Source organism: Alexandromys fortis, unplaced genomic scaffold, assembly GCF_014885135.2.
Source record: "Alexandromys fortis isolate MF-2015 unplaced genomic scaffold, M_Fortis_MF-2015_v1.1 scaffold_126, whole genome shotgun sequence".
NCBI classification, from domain to species: Eukaryota; Metazoa; Chordata; class Mammalia; order Rodentia; family Cricetidae; genus Alexandromys; species Alexandromys fortis.
The window spans coordinates 990,682-1,002,893 of record NW_026068018.1 but is presented as its reverse complement, the minus strand read 5'-3'; the positions used below and the strand labels follow the sequence as shown (position 1 = coordinate 1,002,893).

General features: G+C 38.7%; 1 protein-coding gene across 1 annotated transcript in view; it reads right to left on the bottom strand.

Moving 5' to 3' along the window:
• Hmcn1 (hemicentin 1) overlaps nt 1-12,212 on the bottom strand; it is a 449,244-nt gene that overhangs the window by 189,844 nt on the left and 247,188 nt on the right. Inside the window, exons 16-22 of the mRNA XM_050162915.1 lie at nt 11,610-11,804; nt 9,783-9,878; nt 9,037-9,164; nt 7,368-7,512; nt 4,275-4,387; nt 3,579-3,738; nt 2,789-2,957 (exon numbers count right to left, since the gene is read on the bottom strand). Of these exons, the coding sequence (XP_050018872.1) occupies nt 2,789-2,957; nt 3,579-3,738; nt 4,275-4,387; nt 7,368-7,512; nt 9,037-9,164; nt 9,783-9,878; nt 11,610-11,804 (1,006 nt within the window). The remainder of the gene's footprint in view (nt 1-2,788; nt 2,958-3,578; nt 3,739-4,274; nt 4,388-7,367; nt 7,513-9,036; nt 9,165-9,782; nt 9,879-11,609; nt 11,805-12,212) is intronic.

The following is a 12,212-nucleotide window of genomic DNA, read 5'->3' as shown; positions in this document are numbered from 1 at the left end:
CCCCCCCCCCTCCCCCCCCTCCCCCACCCTCCTCCCCCTCCCCCCCCCTCCTCCCCCTCCCCCCACTCCTCTCCCCCTCCCTCTCCAGTCCAAAGCGCAGTCAGGGCATTTGGCAACTTACCAGTGACCTCATGACTGTAACATTCTTTTTCAATGCTTCCCAAATAATTGAGTGTGTTTCAGTAAAGGCAAACAGAAAGTACATCTTTTCAAATGTGTCTTTAATAGCTCCCTCATTAAATGATGATGTACTAGATGTTATTAAGTATTATTAATGTTGTATTAAAGTCCTTTTCAGAGACTGTCAGAGCCACAGAGATCTACCTAATATCAAGGTTTATCACAGAGCTAAGTCAAACTATAGTAAAGAACAGAGACATCAAAAATGACATGCATGCATGAGAACACACCTTGTAATCAATATTAGATGGAATATTGAGAAACATGCAGAAAGTGGCTGGAAATGTAGTTCAATGGTAGAATGTTTATCTAGAATGTAAAAAGTCCTTATACATTCCAGAAAACAAACACATGCACACCATAAAGTAAGAATTGACTATTCAAAATGATCTTGGGTAATTGACTTTCCAAATTCAAAACAAACTAAGTTGCATTACTGCTTAATATCATATACAATATAAAAATTCAGGTGGAGTAGTCTAAATATGGGAAATAAATCTTTAAAAGGGTTTAAATATCTAATATTTTGAATATAATCTCAAAAAGATACAAGGAATACAAATCTACAAAGAATTGGTTAATTCTTTGAGCTCATTAGAAGCATTAAAAACTTATCCTCAAATACATCATTATTAAATAAAGTTAAAATCATAGTGACTGACTGAGAGAGACAGGTGACAATATGTATATGACAGGCCCAAGTTTCTTATCAAAAGCAAATATCAAACATCTGCATCCAGTAAGAAAGAGAGAAGTCAACACAAACCTGTGAAGCCAGTATGGAGGGAGAGGCAGTTCAGATAGCATGAGTGACCAGCACACAGCCACACACGTCTACATTCACTTGAAGTCAATGCCATGAAAACTAAAACCACTCAAATATCCATTTCACACCCACTGAATTGCAGAAATGTTTAAACCAGTCAAAGCTTCACATTATTAGGAAGTAAAGCCTGGCCCACTGCATCCTGTGAGGGCAGTGGTTCTCAATTTGTGGATCATGACTCCTGGAGGAGGTGTGGAACAATTCTTACATTGGGTCACATCTCAGATATCCTGCATATCAGATATTGCATACGATTCACACAGTGAAATTAGAGTTAAGAAGCAGCAATGAAATAATTGCATGGCCGAGGGTCACCATGACATGAGTTATACTAAAGGGTCACAGCATTAGGAGGGCTGAGAATCACTGTGTGAGTGGAAAATAAATGAGACATCCCCGCCCCCTTAGGAGAGCAACTGGGCAGTGCCTACAAGACTGGAAGGAGGAGTTTTTTATGATAAGAAAGCATAGTTCGACGTTACAGGTTCTAAAACACTCATGCTTATGCACACAAACAGACATAATAGGTTTTCACTGAAAATACTCGTGAGAAGAAAGCAATTCACAAGAAACAAGAAGCAGACCATGGTATCTCCAAGGAGAGGAATGGTTAAATAAAAAGTAAAAGACACATAGACCAGTTAACTCGAACACGCTGACTCCATGTGTGTAGCACCGAATGCATGTAATACAATAAAGCAAAGAGCAAAATAGTAATAATATTTTTCAGAAGAGCAAATTAAAAGCAGACAAGAAAAACAAAATTGAAGCCATAAAAGCAATTTTCTGAACTTCTCCAAGATGAAGGGTTGCACAGCAAAGGAGGGAAAGAAATCCTGACTGGGGAAGGATGTGATGGAATTGCTTTATAAATAACATTCTATGTTTTAGTTTATAATTTTCAGTGAAATTATTTCAAAGATTAAAATTATGCAAACTTGTTCCTGTTATTGTTTTAGTCATGTACACACGTGTGAATGATAACATGGTTGTATGTGTGTGCACTGTCTGTGCAACACCTACAGAAGTCACAAGTTTGTGGTAGATCCCTTGAAACCAGAGTTACAGATGCTTATGAGCTACATGTGGATTATGGGAAATAAACCTGGGTCCTCTGCAAGAGTAGCAAGTGCTCTTAACCACTGAACCATCTCTCTGGCCCATTATCTCACAGAACTCTCTCATGTAAGCATCATCCCACTGTATAAATAAAAGACATGAAATTCAAAAGTGTCCCCTGGAAAAGGTGCCAAACATTTACACAAGCTGTACGTGACAAAGATGAGTTTAAACTCCTATCTGGATGGCAGCAATGGTTGTGCCCTAAAGCCCTGGCATTCTTTGCGCTGTGCCACTTAGCCTATGAATTACATCATCTCAATGGACCTTCTTTATGGATGAGTTTAATCAAAAAGATTTACAAAATCAGCTAATGAAAGTCGAGTCTTATATACGACAATGCCTGTTGTGTTTTACTGCCTCTGGGGAATAACAGAATTCTGTTACTGCACACAGGGAATTCTGCACACGGGGCTGAGAGAAACCCACACACAAACCTGTTCCATTTCAATAACTACCTAGTAAAATGCACCAGTGGGTGCTGTGGCAAAGCCGTCTTAGCATTTACGACCTTTGGAAATGATGTGTAAGGTATACAGAACTCAGATGTGCATGTGATTAGCGCAGCTGTAAAAGTTGTATTTTGATACAGTTGCAAGCCTTAGCAGACATCATGCAGTAATTTACGTCTCCCTGTGTTGATATTCACCCTGGACCTCTTACCTTGGAGAAAACGGAGAGATGAGTTGACTGTCTTTGGCCCAAGTAATGATAGGTGGGGGTAAACTCTTTGCTTCACAGGGGAGTGTCACCTCTTCCCCAGCCAGGACAGAGATCTCCACAGGCTTATCCTGGGACAGTCCTCTGTGGTCCCCAAACACTCGGGGTCTTACTAAAATAAACACAGGATGAGGAAGGGAAAATGATGCACAGGAAACAAAGCAGTTTCATTTACATTCAGTCATAGACTTCCAATGTTCTTAAGTCACTTACAGGAGGATGTTGAGTCCCAAGATTTGGGGTATACCTAAAACTTCCTATTAATACATTTATAGCAAGAGCTAAAAGGAAATGAGGAGCAAGCTTCAGTCATTCCTTGCCGCACACCATGGAGAGGTCAGCCGAGATGGCCTCAGGTCTGCCCAGAGGAGCCCTACTCCCCAGAGCAGAAGGGTGCTACTCAAGACACAGCCGCGGCTTGGCTTGGCTTCACATGGAGTTTTAACTAACTGCTGTTCCTGCAAAAAGTTGGACGTGGTAAGCATACTTCTTGGGAAAATAGTGTGGAAGTTTTCCAAAAGGTTATACAATTACTTCCCTGCAAATCAGAATCTAAGCTGAGGTGGTTTTGGTTGGCAATGAAAATAAAAGTGTATCTTTGTTTTTACAATGTCAGCTTAGGAGGGAACTTCACTTTGAGGCCACCACCTTCAGGTACCTGACTAAGGAAGAAATTGTGAGATCTGTATGGTTAGGCTATTTCAAAGGCAAAGCTCCCTTGGGTGGCTCTCACCATAGACAGTCAGCTGCACTTTCCTCTTGGCATAGCCAGCTGCGTTGGTGGCTGTACAGATGTACTCCCCACTCTCCTCGCTTCCCGGTGACACCACATACAGACTCCCATCGGCCCCTGCAGAAAACTTGGCGCTGCCAGTTGAAATCAGCTCTCCTTTCTATAAGCATAACAAAGCATAAGTGTTTTTGTATATTTTTAAAGGTAATATAAAGGAATAGCTTTATTTAGAAGAGGAAGAGAGAGAGAGAAATATCTGCAAGGGGTAAAAGGTTTGCAAAGGGCTAATTAGAAGGGAGCTGTTTATGAGAGAAAAGAGACAAACAGATTCACCAGGATGGCATTCCTCCATCCCAAGCCATTCCTCCTCTACTGCACAGCTACCTAAGGACAAGGATGCCATAACCGTAGCAGAGGTGAATGGCACCACAACAGCCATCGCTGTGCACACCAGCAAGACAATCTTTTATCGGGGAGATCCATCTGAGACACATTCACCTGATTCCTTGGAGGATATCCAGCCCATTGAAACCTTTCATGCCATCCGCAGAGGAAGCCAGCTCAGTGAAGGACTGATTTAACTTCCTGCCTTCTTGGGTCTCATTCTCTCACTATCCTGCTGAAGCCCCCAGATGTAACTCTGCAAGTCCTCCCACATACGGTAGTTCAGGGACTGCCACTAGATCTATGGTTTACCTTTGACCAGGTGATAGATGGCTTGGGAATCCCACTTGCTTTGCACGGTAACGTGACTGGAATGCCCTCAATTGTGCTGAGTATCTGCTGTCCGTGCTGAATGGTTGGCAGAACTGGGGACAGAAGGGAGGTGACATCTGAGTACCTTTCCTCCCATTTGCTATCATATACTTCAAATTGAACATCTTCAATACATTCTTAATGTTTATGAAAAATCAGTTTAACATAATCTTATTATGGGAACATATGGCAAAAATACAATAAGTATAATCTAGACAGATCTAATAAAAGCTCAAAACCAAGTGTTAAGTGATGTCTAATACGGTGACCTCTCTAAAGAAAACACAAAAGGACTGAATAAAACCAATTATTTCCTGAAAATTCAAGATAGATTATAGTCTAATGGTTATACATATATCTTGAGAACAGCTCTTTGGTTACTGTCCACTACCTGTTGAACTTCAGTAAGCTGATGTAAGCCCACCTTTAAATACATGAGCTGCTTAACCACCACTTATTAAACAAAATCCATGTCCACAGAGCCATTCAGTGTTTTACTAAGATTAAATAATAAAAAGGATGGTTCCTTAAAAGGTATTTAGTAAACCTAGAAAGATGTTGAGAATTTACCTTTAAATGATAAAATAAAGGACAAGACAACACTTCCCAGTTAAGAATAGCATGTCTTTGCCCTTAGGAAGCCAGAGAAAGCCTAGCAGTATGTGAGGAGCCATAAAAGGAAAGGAAGACGGAGGACTTGCTCTGCTCCCCGTGTTCTTAGCCAGAACCAACATGTACCCAAATGACCAACACACCATATCCTCAGAATAACAACTCCAACGAAGGCTTCTACACATGCATGTTTTATAACAAAAGGAGCACAATGGAAGTCTGGTGTTTCCAGACCTTTCCATTGAATCCTGTGGGAAGATGAGACTAGAACTCTTCCCTGGAGCTCAATTGCTTACCACATTTTTTGCTTAAAGTCAGAATTTTCCAGAAATGTCATACTACCCTGGAATAGAAATTTGCTAGAACAGAAGATACCACAGACCCCCCCCCAAGTGCAAAAACTCCATGGAAGGCTGGAATGATGTATCCTATGCACTCATACTTTCCTATGGCTAGCATTAGTCTTTCACTAATTTTGTCTTAAAGACTTGGCAGCAAATCTCCAGCTCTAAACAAGAACATCGAGCTACTCATGAAAGCAAGAAATTGAATTTCCAGGATCATGACAGAATACGCAGCTCTCAAATATGCTGTCAATTTGTGGCAACATAAGGGAATGTCATGTTTTTAAAGCCATATTAAGTTAGACAGTAGTGAAGAAAAGTTGCAAATTTGATCAGTTCTGAGGCTTGCTGACATCTGGGTACAGAGGAGCAGCTTCTCTCCAGATCATGAGTCTATGTAAATCAATCTGACAATTAGATTTTGTCCTTTTTGTCTGACTTCGTATTCGAATTTCTTTATTTTTTAAAATCTTTTCCTTTTAGAATTGGTTGAACATCTTTCATAGGTATTCTTGAGAACAGATACAACAAAGAATGAACTCATTAACATGAAGCAGGCACAAAGCGGCCATGCTTTGTGCTGTGCCAGGTTTGGTGGTGTTATAGACCAAATAGTTGATTATTTTGGACTAAAGTGGATCAAAAACTGTTGTGAAATGACCTCTTAGCTTTCAGTTATTAAAATGATTTGTGTCCCAGTAAATCAGGTCATTGGGCTGTCTTCTCGCCTTTCTGCTACAGCAAACACATGACTGATCTATTTTTATTTTTTGAGACAGGGTTTCTTTGTAGCTTTGTAGCTTGTCCTGGCACTCTCTCTGTAGACCAGGCTGGACTTGAACTCACAGAGATCCATCTGTCTCTGCCCCCTGAGTGCTAGGATTAAAGGCATGTGCTACCAGCACCCGGCCACATGACTCATCTTATCTCTCCTCCCTGCCTAGGTGATCATTAGGAGAAAAGGGGGAGACAACGTGAGGGTGTTCCAATACAGCATCCTTAAGCCAGTCCACAGCACCATCCAGGAAACTTGTTCTCTGTCTTTCAAAAGTAGCCACACAAGGGCAGGCAACCCGACATGCTGTTATTATTCTGGTTATAACTAAATGTAAGTTAGTTGAGGGTATTTCTTTGAACCCTCTCAAGGACATGTCAAGTGATGTTGGTGGCTACTGGCATAAAGCTGGAGGAGGTGGTGGAGCAGGCATATAGAAGGAGATGGTTTACCGCCACTGGAACCTTCAACAGACAAAACAAAATGTGTAAGCTGGTAGCGTTCCCAACTCATGCTATAAATAGCAATTGAGTAAGTGAATGAAACCAAGTATTCTACTGAACTTTTGCTACTTTCTTCCTAAGAAACTCATTTGTTGTATATAAATCTATTTTCAATATTACATTATAAAAACAATATAACAAGCTCTTAAAGACAAATATAAAAATATTAGGAGAACTGCTCAAACTATGAAGGTGTACATTATCATTGAAACTTTTTTTTTTTAAAAAAGCCTGGTAATTGTTACAAGTGGAAAAAAAAAGAATGCCTCTGGATTTTCTTATTTGTGACCTTTAAATTATTTATCATGCAAAAAAAGATTGCTCGGAACACATGACACATGAAATGACTTTTAGCAAAGCTTGGGTCACTTTTAGTCCCAACACAGAGGGGTTATTAGTAAGGACATGTTTGTTGCACAATCCAAAAAAAAAAAAAAAAGAAAAAAAGAAGAGGAAATTTAAGGCAATTTGGACGGAACAATAAGTTCAGCCTGCCTGAAATTAAAGTGTATTTTTAAGCATGATTCTTTGAGAGCTGAATTGACTTTTATCAATTAAGAAACCACATACAAAAGCTCTTGGCCAGACGTGGCTGGTGACTCCCTAGAATGTCTTTGTGTACATAGGGAAAGGAAATCTGGAAACAGTATTAACAATGCAGAGCTTGTTCAAGAAATATAAAATAACAATCAGGAGAAGTCTCTCCTTCTTGCAATTAGAGGAATAGAGTTATTTGATTAAAACCTATGAATCCTGTTTTGAACAAGGTTTGGAAACAATTATATCAGGACTCTCTTACCATGCACGGCCACAGAGGTTGTTTTGTTATTGGTTCCAGCAACGTTAGTGGCCACACAAGTATATTCGCCTCCATCCTGAAGCCGGACTCTTTCAATATGGAGGCTCCCATCGCTGCGCACAGTTATGTAAGGATTCTGTACCAACTTTCAAAAGGAATTAATAAAGAGTCATTTGTTTTTAATTAGAAAAGGCAGCCTAAATCAGATCTGCTTGTTTTTCTCAACTAAATTATCAAATTTATTATAGAGCAAATTGTGACTTTAGCATCCTTATGTTAAAAAAAAAATGACCAGTATAAAATGTTCCTAAGAATTTATCAATCATATGCAATCCTGATATCTCTCTGGAATTATACCTACGATTTGCTATCAGAGAGTTATGCACTTCCAGAAAGGGGATAAAAGAGATACCACCGACCTTGTGTTTCTCTGAGTTCTGCTGCTAGGGACTCTCATTTCACTAGTAGCTTTTTCTCTTGGTTGAGATTGTCCTTTCCAGGAAGGTTTCATCACCACTAGCAAGCCCTTTGATATTTTTGTTCTGGCACGTAGCTATTTCTTTACGCCAAGGGAGTGTGACTTCATCTTAGCACCCACCCCTGCCTGCTGCCAGGCTCAAAAAATACAAGACACAGTATGATCCAGAAACCATGTCAGAGAAGCCTGACAATAGTTTAGCATTCAAGGGATTGTTTCTAAACCTGTACTATTTTACATTTTAGTGCCCAGCTAGCTTCATATCTAAGGGTATTTATTTGTCCATGAGGTATTCTATTTTTCCTCAATTTTTTTATGTAAATATAAGTACACTTGTAATTTCTCATATGGAGTCAATTCACTTCTAATGAGTACTTCTAGAAGCCAGTGAGTCTAGATTCTCTGCAAAACAAGGGAAGTGGTCTGCACTAGATGAAGTTCTGTCTCAATAGAGTACACATTTATGGAAATTTTTCATAGAATTGAAATGCTGTCCATATCCTTTCCTAATTAAAAATTATATGCTGATATTCAGTTATATGTTAGGGATCTACCTTTTTAACATAATCCATCACAAAAGAAATTTACAGCTCAACACAAAAAGGGTACTATATGAATTGGAAGGTTTTAAAGGAATACTAATATTTCATAACATTCTACACAAAAGGGTATAAAGTATTTAAGTACTAAGAAAACAATACTAACTTAAATTTTACATATTCTGAAAATAGTTTATTAGTAACATCAAATTCAATGTGAAGTTATAAAAATTATACTACCAATTATTTCTTAAAAATTTAAGCTCCAAATAATATAGATTGCATAAGCACAATAACATAAAGGTAAGCCTTTTCGATAGAGAGATGGATCCACAGGTAAGGGCACTGCTCTTGCAGAGGCAGCTGAGTTCAGTTCTCCAGACCCACCCACCTCAGCTGGTTTCCAACTGCTTCTAAGTCTCTCTCCACAGGATTTGATACCTTCTATTGAACTGTGATACCTACACACACACACACACGCACACACACACACACACACACACAAATAAATAAAATGAGAAATCTTTTTTCAGGAGGAGATTTGGCATGCTTATAAAACATGTTTACAAAGCCAGGTTTCAGTGGTTGTGACATAACTCATTAATTCTTAGGAGAAAATAAATAAGAAGGCATGTATTTAAAAAGTTCTTACCATAGCTGAGTTCTTCATCCACCGTCGTTCTGGGATGGGATTTCCGGCCAACAGGGTACAAGGCAGGGTTAGCTGTTGTCCTTCGATAATATTAGCCACAGAAGGGCTGATTCCAATTAGCGGGGCAACTACATCAAAGAAAGAAGACCCAGCTTCATCAGAACAGGGGTGGTGGTGGTATTACTATAAGCAAGATGACTACAAATCATGTTATTTAAACCTGGAGTTTTCAGGAACAGAATTTAAAGTAAGAATGAAAAAGAACTTGAATGTGCCTTCCTAGAAATTAACAAAGCAATACCATGAATGAGCACAAAGTCTTTAAAAGATATAACTCAAAAAATGTAGGTAGAGATAAACAAATGAAGACACACAGAAAAATCTATAAAACAGTATTAATGAGATACATGCAGTGAAATATTTAATGTTATAATAATTTGAACTATATAATACTATGGAAAAACAATTCTAAGGAATTTATTTATTTTCAGTATAAGAATTTCCATACTGGGAATAAATGAATAGTTTAATCAGTCAGTGTGCTTTAGAATGACCAATAATCAACAGAAGATGCGGAGCCTGATGCAGATGTTCTTCAAGTTATTTATAGTTGTAACATTGTATGAAATATGGCTTAGGGACAAAAACCTCTACCTGGCTCTAGAATAAATAGATATTGTCATAAGCAAGTGATGATATCATCAACATCAAAGAAGTTCAAGATTTTTGAAGTTAATTAATCTTACCGAGTCCTGTCACCGTTACTGTTGTCTGTGACTGTATTTTTCCAAACTGGTTTTCAGCTTCACAGATATACGTTCCTTTATCACTTGCCCATAAATCTAGAAAGAAGAACTCATTTATTCATTCAGGACCACCATGAAATCTTGATACTGCACCAGGCACAGTGCTGAGATCTGTGACAGAAATTACATAAGCACCTTCTGGCCATTGCTTTCTAGGGAGGGAGCGAACAAGCTCAGACATCACAGCGGGGTAACAAATTCTCTATGATGTTCATACAGTGAGCTGTGCAGGCACAGACAGGAAAGAAGGATTGAATGTATGTGGAGGAGTTAGGAATTCACAGCAGAGGTAAGATCCCAGCTGTAGTTTAAAGAGCATCTGGACATCAAGTCTCAACAACGTAACAGCCCAAATGTGAGCTGAATAAGGGCGACACCAGTGAGCATGCCAGATTGCGCAGAGAAAAGCCTGTCAGGCTTCAACTGTACACAAGGAGCTACAGGCAACCGAGGAAAACTGGAAACAGGATAGATTCCAGGGAAGAGCACACCAACTGGTTGTCTAGTGCCAAATATACACACAGGCAGCATTAGATGGCCTGTAAAGGTTATATTTAGGAATATATATACATATATATACATATATACACATATATGCATGCAATAACAATTAGTTTTTTAAAAGGCCACAAATTTGAAGGAGAGAGGAAACAGGTATATGGAGGAGGGGTTAGAGGAAGTAAAGGGAAGAGAGAAATGTCCTAATTAAATTATAATCTCCAAAATTATAAAAAAAAAGAGTAGCTAGTATATAGGAAGAGCCGTCTACTTATGGAGAACTATAAATCAAAAGCAGAGCTTGAAGAAAGATCTCTGAAGGATCTCTTCAAAGAGTAGAATGGTAAGCCACCCAGGGTGCACGTCTGCTGTTTGTAGGGGGTCAGTGTTTCCTTGCCCCAGTCAGAAAGGGCAGAACCTGTTTGCATTTAGGGAATAAAAAAACTAGGGAGAAAATACACAGAGCAGATTCATAGAGAAATAAATAGTGTCCCAAGTCTGGCAAGAATTATGAAGACTCCACTAGAAATTTGTAGATTTGATGTATGTATAATCATGCAAGCCTTACTCTGTATAAGGAGAAGACATAGCTATCCATCTAGCTAGGAAAACTACTAGCCATCTATACTCTGTGCTGAGTTCTGGTGTCCTTAGTGAAGGGACCACATACTGTAGAGACACCAAGTATTCACATGTAAAAATACACATTTTTCATACAATTTTTTTTCATCCTCCTTTTTACTTCATTTTGGATATCAATGCAATTTTTATTATGTTATCATAAAATGCATAGAATTGTTTTCCAAGATGAAAAGCATTATAAAAGATGCACAATTAAAGACAGCATTTGGAGAGGTCGGGGTAGCATTAGTTACAATCTGGAAGGCATGGTCAGGAGGCTGAAGTTAAAGCCTTTAAAGGTAGTTCTTGGCTTGCAAACAATAAGGAAACCAAGACGAGATTTTAAATACTGGAATGATGTTAATCTCATTGTAACCAGTGTGTCCAGTTTAATCTACTAGCAAATTATGAACATATATATCTGTAGATAGAGTCTGGTATGGTGGCACACAGGAGGCTGAGAAAAGAAGATAGAGGTCAAAAGGCCTTCTGAGCTACCATACTGAATCTTTGTGTTCAAAGAAGAAAAACAAAAAGGGAACTATGTAAAAACAAAAAATACACACATACAAAAGAATATATATAAACAAGTACACAAATACACACGCATGCTAACACACATGCACACCTGCACATCCTTTAACCTACTTGAAATAAAGAGAGCGCCTGTTCTCAGCTGGCTGACGGAACTAACTGAGAAGGGTCTTGAGAAAACTGGCATGTTGTCCAGTCTTCGCCATTTGATCTTTGGTTCTGGATAACCCTGGACGTAACAAGGTAATGTCACATTGGAGCCAATTTCCATGGACACATCAGAAGGCTCTTGTATGAAAACCGGAGGTGCTGGAAGATAGAAAACACAAAAATGTCACTGGTAAAGGATGTGGACACATTAAGAATAAACCTTATGAAATTAGCAACAGATTGAATTTGTAACAAGTCATTGTTCATACAATATTGCAAATTCACCCTATAGCCATTCCTGTCTGACATACGACAGAAGTATTTTCTTCTTTATGAATGAACATTTAGAATGGACACTCAGATCTTGAAGTAAAGTTGTAGGTGGTATGAAGATCATTTTAAAGAGAATTATTATAGAAAGGAATTTGTTTTCAATATGAGCATATTTTATGGTGCTCAAACCTTATATTCTCCTAAAAATGTTGGCTTTATAGTGCAATATGATATTTCTAATATTTTTCAAAATCCCGTTGGCGCGATTTGTGTGTGTGTATGTGTGTGAGAGTG